We start from the raw sequence: 15,910 nt of genomic DNA, 5'->3' as shown, positions 1-15,910 counted from the left end.
CTGAATGTGACTTGTCATCCATAATGTTTAGTCTAAAAAGAAATTCTCATCAAACGCTCTCTCTTTTTGCATTAGCCTCAGTTTTGTCTCGAATAAGCGTCTGCTGGATTAGCGTTGACCTGGGGGCCCCAAATGCTATTTAAAGCAGCCTATCCGGGCACAGACTTCGGATACATAGCATTCAACATCACTCATTTCCTCTACTCCTGATGATTCTGCCAAATATGGGAATAAATGGTTGCCCCCCACCCCCCAAAAGTATGCTAAGCTCCCTGTGTCTCTAATTGTTTGAATGCTCCGGTCTTTACTGAATGCTAATTAAAAAAAAAAAAAAACGGATGTTGACAAGTTATGCATAAACTCTTTATATGGATGGAATCATTCCATGTACAGTAAGTAAAGCAAGAAAACATCTGTTGCAAGCATTTTCTTGCAGCAGCAGATGATGATTCAACAGCCCCAATGAGAAAACTGAACATTTTTGGTCAGCTATGTTTATACAGACATGTATACAGGAATCATTGAGTGATTTGCCAACTTTGTCCTTACAGCTGTTTATGTATAAAAGTGCACTGTATATGTAGCAGGGGAATAATGCAATGCCACTACATGCTACGAATCTGATAAGTTCTCCAAATCTATATCTGTATTTAAAACTAAATTAGGTGTGGCCTTAACAGAAATGAGGTATTTGCTTGTTTTGTTTGGTTTTCTAATTAAATATGAACTATTCCTCTGAAAACACTGAAAATACCCTGGAAAAATGGTCATAATTGGTCTCTTTTAGAGACCTGCATGAGACTTTTTCTAACATGAATTATTAAATGCACTCAGCTGGTTCTATTTCAGAGAATACAAACAATCTTCAAGCCTAATTTAAACCAAAGAAGGAATGAATGTCATATCCACATGGTGCCTTACCTTAGATTTATGGTAATGAACTATTCTGACAAATTTATTGAAAATGAATACATTTTCTAATTATAATATATTCCTATTTGTTTGCCTACCCAGGCTGTTGAAGCAAGTTACAGTGCACCTGGAAAGGTTCACAGCTCAATAAGAAATTCTTTATCTGTTAGTCCTGACATCACTGTCCTACTTTTGTATTTGCAATTCAAATTCTTGGCTGTTGACAAATGCCTTTTTGGCCTAAAAATCATGGCTTTGTCTTTAAAGAGACACAGCGAAACCTGAGCATCTATACAGGGACTCACCTTGGAGAGTCTCAGGTCCAAAGGTCACTACGCAAGATGAAAGGTACCAAACAGCTGTTAGTGTTTACATGAATGCAGTTCCTGGTCATTTAATGGTTGTGCTATGGGCTTAGTTGTGGCCAGAGAACAGAGTGCAGGACCCCCGAGTCCTGGCCTTTCTTTAACCAGCTCAAACTCCAACCTAATACCCTGCAGGCCAAACACCATAAACCCCACCAGACACAGAACTCCTTTTAATAATGAGACATAATGGCTTACAGCAGTACAGCAATACTGCTTGGACATTTCACAAAATCCCAGATTAGATTGAAATCATTTTGGAGAGGATAACAATGGTGCCGTATATAGTAGCTAACAAAGCTATGAAATGGGTTTTTTTTCCCATTTTTTTCTTTTATAGAGAAAAGGCACTGCCAGCAGCATGAAATACAGAAAACCACTCCAGAATCCCTGACTAGAGCTTTCCTTCTGGCTGTATCTCATCTGCCTGGTTCCCACCACTCTCTGCACTAAAGTGCCACAGAAACAACGAGTGTTCAAACAACTGTATCAGAGACCATCCAATTATACAATTGCACCAAATATATGGCATAAACTTTGGATCAAAGTACTTTTTGTTTATATGTATATATATCCGCAATTAAATTAAAATCCGAATTTACCAACATATCTTTGTGACTAAAATGACCAAAGCTACCTGCCTTAAAAAGAAAGACAAATCCCCTGGGTGGAAATTCTGCTAAAATAGTAGCTATTTGTGACAAACGAAAGAATAGGCTTCCTAAAGAGGGTTTCTTTCAACATACACAAGAAGATATAATGCGTTTAAAGAATCAGACACAGGTTTGTGTGAAATGTGGTGTCTAGGACACTTGCACATGCAACAGAAAGATGAAACAACACAATTTTTGCAATGCAAAAGAAAAGCAGGGGGTAAAATAAGGATGTTAAAGTTCAAGGGGTGGTGAGGGAAACTGAGCTGGAATGTGGCATCGGGGGATGGAAACTGTGGCTTCGCTAAACTGTTTTAATATACAATGAACAAATAAACTGCAAAAGCATGCCAAAGGGCAAATGGGAGTGGAGGCAGAACACTAAACAGATTCGGACAACAGGAGGGGGACGAACCAAGAGGCATGTTTACATTCAAAGTTCACCAAGCTTTTCTAAATTGGAATAAACACTTTTTCAGCACTTTCCAAAAAATGTATAATCTTGGTGGAGACAAAATATACCTAATGATACAAGAAGAGTTTTAACCATGTTGGGGCATTTGCCTGGTCCCCACGAAAAACAGTTTTTAAACAGATTTAAACAGATTTTATTTTAATCACTAAAAGAGCTAAAGGTTCCAAAGGTTTAGCTTAAAACTGGATTTAGAAGAAGTCATACCATTAATTAGTGTGTTAATATCAGTGAAAGGTTCCCCAATGACAAGCATGTGTACATGTCTGTGTGTATTTGAACTGTGTTCATTTAAGAGAAGTGATTGTAAATACACTTATACTTGTAATTCTTTTTTTTATTTATTAATCATCACATCTTTATCATGTTTCCATTATCTACAATAATCATTAATGGTGTAAGAAAACATGATGAAAATATGAGATAAGAGTATCAGCTTTTTAATGATGCCAATATAATTTAAAACTACCAGTATCAATGCAGGTATATGTATGCTGAAATAGAAGTACAATGGGTTATTCGAAAAGAAAACATGGCCTTACATTATTCTTTAATTTGCTTGCAATTTCTACTAAAAACAGGAGAGTTTAAATGCGAAAAAGCAAGATTTGAAGGGAGCAAAATAATGCTAGTCCCTCACAACAAAAGAGACTACTAGCTACTTAGTTATTGTAATGCTAACTGTCAGGTTTTGTTTTATTATATTTTTATTTCTAAAATTATTAGTTTATTAATTATTACTACAGTTACCATATATTTGACTGATGTTAAGCTTTCCAGCAATTTCAAATTGAACTGACAGCAATACATGGCACCATTTCACAGCCATTTCACATGAACACAATTGCTTTACCATTCAGTGCTAATGAAAAATATAAAAACTAACTTTTCAGTGAACTCATAAAGTTATAGAATATTGCCAGACAAACAAAGACAAACAAGAATATATATATATATATATATATATATATATATATATATATATATATATATATATATATATATTAGAAAACAAACTGAAAAGAATAGAAACCAAACTGTGTGATGAAAGAGGAGCAAGAAGTCTACAGTTACATCGATTGATTAAAGTCTGTGCACAGGAGCAGGGCAGTGCGAAACCTGACCCTAAACCCTGTGAGCCACCTTTCATATGTAAGATTATACTTTTGTAGCCATGTCTGACAGATCAGCAGAAAGTAGTTACAGTCTTCTATATGACATATCTATGCATTTGTTTTACAGTCTTTCACACATCAAGAACTCCTTTGCAGGGTGCCAAACCAAGACCCTAAACACAACAAATGATAAAGTTATTGAACATTTTTAAGTCTGTTAAATAATATTACCAAAACCAATTGTAGTTATTATAATTTCATGAGATAAGCAATAATGTCTGTACAAATTGGAGATAATAGTGTCTTTCTGTTGTTTTTTTGCAAAAAATTACACGAATATAGTCTGCAACACAATTTATTAGAACCTGAATGTTTTGACCCATATAAGCGCTTGATGTTGGTCTTGTACAGGGGGAGCATAATAATTAGTAGGAAACATGACCATATTGTCTCTCTCATGAGCTCTTTTAAATGATGACTATATTTCACTCCTTATCATTTTAACCCCCACCAATACTTATCATTTAAATTAGACAGTAAGCTGAAAAGATCACTTCCTGAACTGTTTTTACCCTAAAGAAAAGGTGTAAAATCAAGGGCTATATGAACAAGACACCAACCCTAATCCATTATTAAAATCTTTTTATCTCTGATTCCCATGTCATTGTGGGATACTTATGTTTCCAGTTAAAAAGGAAACTACCATAATTACTTTACTTAAGTGGTTTTCTTATTGCAAAGGCCAGACAATTACACAGGAACCATTTAATCAGGTCTTCCTCCTGCTCTTTCTTAGTAAACACAAGGTGATGAGAGCTTGAGCCCTGAGGCACCCTGTCTTTCATCTATAGTAACACTGTGTGCATCGATATTACTTCTAATGTATGAAAGGTACTTTATTCTCACTTGCCCATTTGTTATGTCAACAAGAACACCCCAATAGTCCTAAGCATCATGAGCTTGACTACAGTAAACAGTCCTGTATGAACCTGTATGGTTGTTTGAGAATCTTTGAATAAAATACATGTAACATGGCAAATATAATACAAATGTTAATCGTGAACAAACTCTTTGTCTATTTTCAACACTGAAGGTTTAATATTCAGACCTTCATTTTTGTAATGTACCATACAGTAGAATCCTTTCCTGGATTAACTGGAACTGGGAGGTGTCTGGGCCCCTCCATGAGAAGACTCCACTGGGACAACTCTGGCATTTCCTGTACAAAATGTCCTACACAGCTACTGGAATACAGACTCAATCTTCATCTACACATATTTGGGTCTTAAATGTTTTTCACTCACACACTAACATAAACATTCCTGAGTCCTAATTGGGTAAGTGTTTTTTCTCTGCCTGAAAAATCTACAGTCAACATTTATCTAATACAAACATTTAGCTTTAAAGCCATTTTAACATATTAAAGGAAATAGTGTCAGTGCAGTTCAGGAATGACAGAAGGTGTAATAAAATATTAAGTACAGTTTCCAGAGAAACAGGATATTTTAGACAAAAGTCCTGTGTAAGCAGCTTCTGGTTTCAGATGATGAAGGACATTTGTCTGGTAATTTTTCTGGAACCTTTGTGCACGAACAAACATTTTTACTACATCAATAAGTATGTTTATTATGAATGTAAGTATATGTATGTATGATTATACCGCCTTACAAATAAAACTTACACGTTTGGGAAAAAGGCCCAAACCAAACAGCAATGTTATAATCGTGACAGTCCATCAACAGTCTTCTCATGACATATCATATCAATCAACCAAATCACAGGAAGTACAGAAGTTTAAACAACTTGGGCTGCCAGCCAAGAGAATGTGGTAAACATCCTTGAAGCAGTACACAGCAAAGGGATCTTAGCATTGATAGGAAACATTTGTTTTTTGTTCTTCATTCATGTTGCTGGAATTAATTTGAGAAAAGAATGATAGGAATTCCAAAAATATATTATATTATATTATAATTCCTCAAAATAATGCTCTCACAAGGTGCACACTGTAGTTATTTTACTTTATATTGCTATGGTATCAAATGAGTTAACAGTCAGGAACTAGCTAGGCTATATGCTGAGATTGTTATGTAGACCTTCATGTTAGCATACACTGACCCTGTGTTGTCCCAAAGAAAACAGAAACAGATGTTACTGTATATTTTATACTCATTTTAGGCTGCCATGCTGTCATGTATTGTATATGCAATTAACACAGTCATGTGTCCTATGTTGCTGCACTGTCTTGAAAAACAAATGGCCAAAATATTGAAAGGAAAATTATTATTATTATACAAAGATCAAATATTATTGGATTTGTTATCATGTTGTACAGTGTTGTACAGGGTTATTATGAGACCAGTTAGTTGACTAGTCATTCAGCAAATGCCTAACAGAGACATCTGGGTGGTGCTCATCACTCATCACTTCATATTCTCCTTTTCACAGTTTTATTCACTGTTCAAATAAGTATTTTTATTGCCTCTTGCTTTTACAAAGACGTTTTCTAGCAACTGCTTGTATTTGTTTCCTAACTTTCATTAGGTTTAAATCTATCTTACGCAACCATGTCATGGCTGATAGTGTTCGAGACAAATGCCACACCCGCACTTGAAAAAAATTCACAAGGGTATAATAAAATAATCAGAATTAAAGTTTACTCTGCCGAATATTTTAAATGAGTTTCGGCAAAGAACACAATGAGGTGTGCATCCTTCTGAAAACATGCAATTAATGTTTCATTAATTATTATCCCCATAATAATGTGGAACAATGATCTCCAGGTAGTTTACTTTGGCTCTAACTCAAGGAATATCCAAGTGGAGTTAAAACAATGCAAGTGCTTCCAAGTTTCTGCAAGCCTGATATCTCTGTAAATCATCTCATCACTTCTGCAATTCAACAGCAATCACTCGTGTGTTTAGGGACAACTACTTGAGCAAGTGTAACAACAGAAGGTTGCCATAGACACTTGCAGGTTTGGGAGGATTATCTTAAGGAAATGAGCCCATATTTGGTTGGCTGAACCTTCACTGTATGAGTCTTCTTGGAGCTGAACTCCCTTAATCCTATTAAGTAATACTGCAGTTAATTACTTAGTTTAACCTGAAATAAATTAAAGTCTGATACACAACAGGATTGAAGCCAAACCACTTTTATGGGAAATGGCTCTGACTCTAATGTCAGGTTGTGCACGATCAGTGGATATTTGATGACTGACCCTTTGAATGCTCAAGGATATTTTTTGATGTTCTTGATCCAGTATGTGGTACCTAAACCAATAGAACACATTGGCTTTAAGCAATAACAGACCCCCACACACTAACACACACATCCAGCTAGGTAGAAAACATTGAAAAAAAGATGTTGATACTGTCTGAATTTTAAAGAACTGATGAACATCATTCACACAGTAGATTTGAAGAAAATCTGTGCGTCTACAAGACCGTAAACACTGGTCACTGAGGCCATTCTGAGACACAAGTTCAAAGCACTAAAGAGGAAATTTGAGCACAGCGTGGTGCCTCCTGACAATGGGCTAAGAGGCGGATATCACTAGCATGATTGTTAACAACCCCAGAAATACGCACTGTTCTGTTTGCAGTGGGTGAATGGAATTTATTAAACCATTATCATGGTGTAACTTATGCTTGCATGCTGCTATTCAACACGTGTGAACAGCAGAAAAGTTTGCCACAGAGGAATATATAAATGAGAAGGTTTGCTAGTTGGTGTTTTATTTAAAAGGAAATAGCTTAAGTACAACTTTAAGACACTGATGACAACTCATTATATTAAAGCACAAAACTGGGCTAGGCAAAATACAGCAACACTCTTAATGGACTATTATGTGCTGTCCAGTTTTCTAAATGTTTTGAACCCTGCAATGTCCACACAAAAAAAGAGAGATGAACACAAGCCATCTGTGGATGTCATTGTGGCCCTGAGTTCAACACACTCCATTCTCTGAGGATCATGACTATGTTCATACAGCTTTGCAGACCTGCATAAACATTTTTCCCCTGCACTGATGTGTTTTCAGTTCCATAGAGAAGAGTGTAGGAGCCTGTAAGTATTTCCACCCACATCTATTACAGCAACCGTCAGATGTGAGATTATAGCAATGTCCGTTGAAGGAGACTGTGGTTGCCAAATGATATACCTAAAGAATGCAAAATCACCTGCTTGTGTTTGTTGGTTTTTTTATGCAGATGTATTTCCACACATTGGATTATCACAACCAACTTCCTGGGAAAAGCAATATGTTCAAATGAATACACTAATTCGAAACATCACTGAATGCATGTGTAAATTATGCTATATATTAATTTTTGTTTATTTAGATAAAGGGTTTCTAGAGTTGACTGTACTGTAACTGCATCATTAGGGGTAGATGATATGACAAAATATCATGATACTTGAAAATCATATCATACACAATAGTGTACCATGACACAAAGGTTTGCCAGAAACAGCCAATAGTCATTTTAGATAAAAGAAAAAAATGTCGATGTATTAGAAAGGTCTAAGGCAGCTAAATTAAAAAAGATTAGAAAAAAAACATTCTAAAAGATTACTGTTTTTAGAGAGTCAGTACATTTCAGCTAGCAAAATACTGATGTTATCTGCTATATCTCAGAAAAGTGTATACTGACATACAATATCAGTGCATGTTATATTTTCATGAAGGTCAACCCCAATTATCACAAGTGTTTTGTGGGACTGTATGAAGCACAAGTTCCTGAGTCACTCTGCATGCTGGCGTCTTGTTAGCATGGAGAAGTCGGTTTAACACACAACTGCTAAGCCCATCTGGTTAACACACCCTGTCTTCCCAATGATGTCATCGAAGTGGAGAGCAGGACTATAGCCCACCATATGTCAATCTGTCCCTCCCAATAATTTTACAAAGCTGTTTGGAATACTTCAATGTCGTAGTTTGGGAGCAAGAGAGTATTACGTGACACAAGTGTGTAATTATAGTCTTTTAAACTTTACATTTATCACACATAGATAAAAAAACAAAGCCAGTTTGAATAATTATAGAAGGATAAGCTTAGTTGAATCAGTTGCATTATTATTATTAGTTTTGTAATACTATAACAAGGAATCTGTTTTCGTTTCCACTAGGAATACATCTACCTACAAAAAAAGATTTTAATAAATTCATTATCTAATTAAGTCTATAACCTCAACTTGGCTTGTAAAAATAGAAGCAACTAAAGATTTACTCCTTTTCTTCAGTCCATTTAATACACTTTTATAAAGATGTTACTATAGGATAAACTGCAGTGCCCAATGAAGGCATTTCCAGGTAATGTGTCATTAAAAGAAACTCAGGAAGATTAAGTCTTAATCATGCATTAGGCAACAATCCAAAATTATATCTGGCAGCTAAAGTGACCAAAATGTGAGCTAGGCTGAAATCAAACCCTTTTAATTTTCGAGAGATCAGATATGTCAGCAAACAAGAGCACCAAAAACGCACTTTTACCACTGTGAGAAATGAGAATCGAGATTAATGTTATTGCTTTGTCATAGGAAATGTTCAAAAGTTAATATTGAAATGGCAGGTGTTTGGAGCAACATGACACTAACCAGGTGATGAAAACATTCCAGTCGTTTAAGTGGGTACAAAGGCACAAGATACAAGAGTATAAGAGTGGGTGAGAAAAAGAGAAACAGAAACACTATCTGGAAATTACTGAGTACAGCATACACAATTGTGATTTTTATCTCGTGAAATGACACCCAGACCAAAACAACAAGCATGAGAAATAAAAATACAACTTTCAAGTGACAAGCTTGGCAGTTTCAGCAGAACTGCATTGAAGTGAGCCACTCAAGCATTAACCCTCTACCTGCCTCAGATTTGACTGACAGAATTCACATCTAAAAGAAACAGATTTGGTCGATAACAAGAGCTGGTCTGGCTAGAAATAACAAGTTAGTTTCAGTTATGCTTGTGTTGCTGATTACACCATCATCTTTAACAGTTTGGTAAATTGTATCATTACTGATTAGCTTTTTCAAATGAACAACCTTAAAACTGACACACAGAGCAAACTGTTGAGTGTTGAAGAAAAATGGAGTGCTTGCCAAACTCCCAGTTATTTGGCCAAATCCATTCCCCACCAGATGCAGGAAAATTCTTGTAATATCGAGCAGTATTGAAAGAAAGAACAATGATTCTAGTCTGCAAATTGTAATATTTTTTGTTAAGAACACAGGACTCACTGAGAGTCATTTCTTTCATTGTTGTTGGAAGAAACAATTGTGGAGCGAGAAATCTGATCGGGCATTGCAATAAGTAAATCTGATTGTTCAGCACCAGAAAAACTAAATTTAGCTCTGGCAGGATCTTTAACAGTGGAAAGAACAGAGACATGTCAGCAAGAAGAAAGAGGTTCGCATTCAGAGCTTTCATGTAACTATTTGAGTCAAACTGTTTGAAAAAAACCCAACTTTATAACAGGGCATTCAATGTATACTACATCCGGAATAAATTTTTCTATGCATCCAACAATCACACAAAGAAGAAGGTGTTTTTCGTTTTTCGAAAGAAGCTTGATTTTGAACTAGTACTAGGAGGGAAGTAGTCTGTTGTAGGGTGCAAGATTGAATCTTTTCCCTTAGCATTAACCAGTTTTTTGAATGAAGATCAGGGGATAAGATTTATGAAAATTATGGAAATAAAGTTTAAAGTTTGCTCATCTCTGTCAACAGACTTTTATCAGCTAGGTGTGCTATGTTACAATAATTGTTTCAATGAAAATGTTTTAACATTCCCAATCGGAGAAAAAAAAACAGTAATGCGTCATTCATAGAGAGGACTTAATAATAAGGGGGAGGACTTAATAATATACAACTTATAGATTTGGAACTATTGAGTTGCTCATGGTTATGGAGCATTTAGTCTCGTTTCAGTGATCCTGGACCTCAAGGTGACTGTCAGAACTGCTGGGTAAAAAAACAGACCATTACTGTTAAAGTTTCCACTGGATAACATAGAGAAACAACACATTGGGCTTAAATGGGCTTGATAGACTCAAGCTATTTCAAGCTCTTGTGTCTGATTCCCTCCATGTTTCCTCTGAGATTAACCTTGTGGAAAAAAACACAAGATTCAGGGAGCTGCCTGAATCTTGTGCCTATTAGCATGCTATTGGCATCATAAAATGCATACTGGCACTCGATCCATTCACCTTACATGACTTGCTGTTTGTGTTATGAATGAGCTGTTGGTAAATTAGCATGAGTAATCTATGGTAATAGATTGTACATGTTCAAGTCCATGTGCTTTACAAACAAAATTCTCCACCACCTAATGTTGAGTTTTTGTTAAGATCCTTCAAAACACTCTAGAGCAAAGCACCACACCAATTCTTGATATAGCCTAGAATATAAAAAGTTCATCTGGCTAAAATAAGTGTGTTAAGATGTGTGGATCTAAAAAAAACACTCAGTTCCCAATCTTTTCCTCTTTCCTACCTAAAGAATGTTAATGAGGGAATACTACAAGACTGTTAAAGTTACAAGCTTTGGGTAGCCATGGCAGCAGAAGGAACGTGTGTCTGTGTAACTCAATTTTAATTATTCTTATAAAAACTGCAATTACCTGAAAAATGTTAGCTAGTATGAGCTAACCTGACAGGTTCATTTCTTTTAGCGCTTTTGTTTATGTTGTTTAGATTAACACTATATGGATAAAAAAGATTATTGAGGACATCAGACTTTTCCCGCCACGTGTTTCTTACACAAACTGTTGCCACAAAGCTAGGATAGGATATAGGATGTCTTTGGATGCAGTAGCATTACATTTTCCCTTCACTTAAACTAGATTCAAACCTGTTTCAGCATGACAATGCCCTTGTGATCGAAGTGAGCTCCATGAAGATATAGTTTACATGGGTTGGAATAGAAGATCTGTCTGGAGTGGTTGAGTGGCCTGTTGTAGAGCTTTGTCCTCGATCATACTGAACTTGTTTGGGATGAACTGGAATGCTGTTGTGTGCATACTTTAATAAGGGACTAGTAGATGGAGTTTAATAAAGACCAGTGTCTTTTACTTGGAATTCCTTAAACATGGATTTATAGATTATCTTTCTGTTGCTGCAGCCTTTTTTTTTTTGCATAGCGCTTTTAACACTAAAAAAAGCACCTCTACAGAAAACAGAACGTAGGCTTATGTTTAGATCCTTAAATGAACAAGGCAGATTTAACATTGGCTAAAAACTCCCTGGGATGACATGAGAAAGAAATTTTTTTGAGGAACCAGATTCAGAAAAATGCCCATCCTCTTTTGGCTGACAACGGATAGTGGGACTATAAATCATTTTTCTTCCAACATAAAAACTGAGCAAAGAATCTTGGGAGAAAGTGACTACTGGCCGTTCTTTTAGAAAATGACCGTTTTTGCATCTCCTTTGAAGTAAATACCTTTCAACACTTGGAATGACCATACAAACCCCTTCAAAGCCTCCTGCACAGGGTTTATCAGAATCTACCACAGTGAGAATGTCTGTGATAATCCAGATAGCACTGAAACCTTTTTTTTTTCCTAATGATTTTCTAATTAAGATGAAATCGCCAGTTCTTTAGCATTCCGCTAAGGTGATGATTTTTATATCCACGCTATGTCTATTTAACAAGTCGATTCAGCTCAGAAGTCTTTCACACAACTTTCTGAGATTAACTGGCAATCAATCTGATAGGAGTTTTAGTTACATTTATAAATGTTTGTTATCTTCACTGCTAAACTAGGATTAGTGTATACATTCTAAAAAAAAGAATCCCTACTCAAAGCCATACAAGAGTGTCTTTAGTATCAATATATAAACCCAAAACATGCTAAAACCTCTGCATTCTTTGTTTGGTTGGTTGTTTTTTTTTTTTTTGCTCTAATCCCTTTAGACCTCTTTAGCAACTTTTTTACGCAGGTGCTACAGTTCACATCACAGCTGCTGGTTAAATGTGTTAAGAATGCAGGGAAAATTGACTCAACATTGAGTGAGTCGTATTTGCACATTGATCCCACTGACCACACTCTAATCACAATTGTTTCGTAATGACCAATCACAATAGTTCTGCAATGGCCAACCAATGATCAGCGTTGTTTCACAATGACTAATCACTGATCACCATTGTTTGTTCCACTTGTGCACTTGTTTGTTCTTTTGTTTTAAACAATCTTGTTAACCACATTTGTTTAAGTAATAAGACTAAGTTATTTCACATGTAACACATCCTTTATGTCTGTTTCCCTGTCTCATCTCATCTTCCTCATGTCTAAATTATTGATGGTAGTTTGTATATAAGTAGAGAGTTAGTTTGCAGCGCCATGACCAAAAACAACTAATTTCCATCATAAATATACTTGAACTCTACTATTTTTTAATTCTGTTAACAAGTTCTACTCCATGTCTTCAGAAAATCCCTCTTTATTGTTACGTTTTGATATGCAAATGATCTTAACAATTTAGTGAATATGCAAATTAGTCTGTTACATCCACTTCTAGTGACTTTGAGCATGCATTCACTATTCCCTTCAAGAGATGACAGATTTTTAATACCAGATAGTCTATTGTCTCTGATTCTAGACCTTTCCTTCTTACAGCCTCAATTACAAAAAGTTTGGCCCCACCTTCTTTATGCAACGGTGACTAAAGCATTTCATTTCAACCTGAAACAGGAAAACGTAACTCACTTGAAAGTCAATTATTCAGTCCAGTGTGTTTGTTTCTTATTGAATCTAAGTGAGACTGTGTGACGTGTGATAGCAGACTACAAAAAAGTTAATAACTAATCTGAAATAGATGGTAGGAGACATTAAAAAAGGCAATGTGCAATATTTAAACTAACAAGACAACACCCTTTAAATTGCAGTAGCAGTGCATTTTTCCATCTTGAATATGCAGAACACACCGACATAAAGACCACAGGATGACCACAGTGATGTTCCAGTGTTTTGACACACTTATAGGCTAAAACACATATACTACATCTCTGTGTTTAACCACTAGAGCAAAAGAAGCAAGAATGTGATTTACATGCCAATAAATATTTCCTCTAGCTGGAACTGTAATGAATTGACATTCAGTGCCATCCAGATGTGGATGGGTTCCCTTTTGAGTCTGGTTCCTCTTAAGGATTCTTCCTGATACCATCTCAGGGAGCCACTGCCACCACTGGCGCACTCTTTAGGGACAGACTTGTGAATAGAAGCTGCAGTTACATGTTTTGCAATAATAGATGCTACTCCATTTCTCTGAGATATATATAAAAAAAAATATTTTAGAAATCATGCAATAAATTCAGTGCAGTATTTAAATGCACACATCTCTGAACCCTTTCGTGCTCACCTACTGGCCCAGATGTACGTGTTGTTTCTGTTTAGAGGGTTTAGAGAGCATTTTTCTTCCTAAACTGAAAGCATTTTCCAAAAAGAAAACTTTTTTTCGGTCTTCCTACTAACATGCGCAAACTGTTACAACATGAAGGCATGAAAAGTAACTGCGCAGGACCATGCAAACAAGCCATTCTGGTTCAACTAAATGTTCAAAACCAAATATTGCAATGCTAAAGTGTCTACCAAAATATGTAGTTTTATAAGGGCAGTTGTTATGAGGGTGGAGGTAAATGAATACAGAAAGATCGCACGGTACCAGTCTGTGGATGCGCGGCCGTTCACAATGTCCTCTTTGGCGGTTAACAGCGACAGGCTGAACGTGTCCAAATTGATCGCTTGCATCCTGAAGCTCTGCCACTCTTGTTTTTCTTGAAATTTTCAACAAAGCCCTACAGTCCTAGCCTACAGATCCACAGGCATTCACAGGCAGACTGAAGTGTCAAGGAGTCGCGCGCTGTAATGCATCAATCCTAATGTGTAAAGGGGGCGGGGACGTGCTCTTTGGAAGAGGCGGTGTCACCGCGCAGAAGCCACACCCACCATTACAGACCACTTTTTGACATATGAAGCGGCTCTGAGGTCGCGTCCCAAACCACGTACCAGGCTCAAACCAGGGATTAGAACTTTTTTTTTTTGCTACATTTTCAAGATTTTGAGTAAATTTGCTCAATGAAATTAGGTTTGTAGTCAGCAAATAATGTAGTGCCTTAAAAATATACATGATCAGTAAATCAAATTTTTGGTTATTAGGAGGTAACCTGTGAACCTCAAGAAACCCAAACAACCAAACTACAAATAGACAGAGTTATTTAATATATTATTATTGGTAATTTATTATTGGATATACATTGTATTGTCCCAAATACAGAAGGAATACTCTGATTACTTCTTAACCTATAATTTATAGCTGATAAGTAAATAGGAAACCTTTTAGGAACCAGCAGACTACTACATGGTATACCAGAACAATGCATGTAAACTTTAATTGTAACTTTTTGTATAATGTTCTTAATGTGTTGCATTGAAAATAAAAATTAATTCATTAACTGCTTAATCCAAGTCAAGTGGCCCCAGAGCCTATCCCTGGAACACATAGGGCACAAAGCAAGAATGGCAGTCCATCACAGGGCACAAGAGATGGCAAAAGTACACATATCCTTCAATCAAATAGAAGTACAGATACATATGTTTTAGCCTTTGACATGTAATTAAGTTAAAAAATGACTACTACCTGTTTTAGTGTCATGCTGGCAACTAGACCTCACATCATACAGAACCATTAAAAAAAAGTTTTTACCTAGTAAATGTATCCAAAATTAACAGCCACTATATAGAACACAAGCACAGCATAGACGATGATGATCAGGTGATCAGGAATGTCTCTGTTCTCAGTCATGTTTACATCACTGACACCCTCTGTTTCAAAGGGAAGAAAAAAAATATTGATGAATTCACCAAGTAGATTAAAACTAAAGTAACAAGCCTGGTGTGAAAATGTAAGAAGTAGAAAGTACAGATATTTGTGTAAATTTAATGAGTGAAAGTAAAAGGTTATACAGTTATGAAAAATTAAATAGTGAAGTACTGATACCAGGAAAATCTACTTAAGTACAGTAATTAAGTATTTGTCCTTCAATACTTCCCATTTCTGCAGAGCACCATGCATACACACATTCATACATTCAATTGTACCTAAGGACACTATAGATAAGCCAATCAACCAGTTTTGTGGTTATAAATAGGTAACCAGGAACCTTAAAGAAACTCAAACCGCCAAACTCAAAATAGACAGAGCTATTATTAATGTAATGTATTTAATATGAGTTGTCCTAAATAAAAAATAATTCTCTGATTACTCCCTAATCTATAAACTACCTAGTCAATTGGAAACAGAAGAAACATTTTAGGAACCAGCAGACTACTACATGGTATACCAGAACAATAATTGTGGATAGGCTTGTACTGTATGCAACTCTGAGGTTGTGTCC

General features: G+C 35.9%; 1 protein-coding gene across 3 annotated transcripts in view; it reads right to left on the bottom strand.

The window, feature by feature from the left end:
* The window catches only part of si:dkey-40c11.2 (drebrin-like protein B), a 39,868-nt gene extending 25,474 nt beyond the window's left edge, over positions 1-14,394 (bottom strand). For all 3 annotated transcript variants that reach the window (XM_046841202.1, XM_046841203.1, XM_046841204.1), the window contains exon 1: positions 14,179-14,394. In XM_046841202.1, coding sequence (XP_046697158.1) covers positions 14,179-14,264 — 86 coding nt within the window. In that variant the 5' untranslated portion in view covers positions 14,265-14,394. The remainder of the gene's footprint in view (positions 1-14,178) is intronic.
* Positions 14,395-15,910: the final 1,516 nt, after the last annotated feature.

Source organism: Silurus meridionalis, chromosome 27 (genome assembly GCF_014805685.1).
Source record: "Silurus meridionalis isolate SWU-2019-XX chromosome 27, ASM1480568v1, whole genome shotgun sequence".
In the NCBI taxonomy this organism is placed as follows: domain Eukaryota; kingdom Metazoa; phylum Chordata; class Actinopteri; order Siluriformes; family Siluridae; genus Silurus; species Silurus meridionalis.
This window is presented reverse-complemented; position numbering and strand designations above follow the sequence as displayed.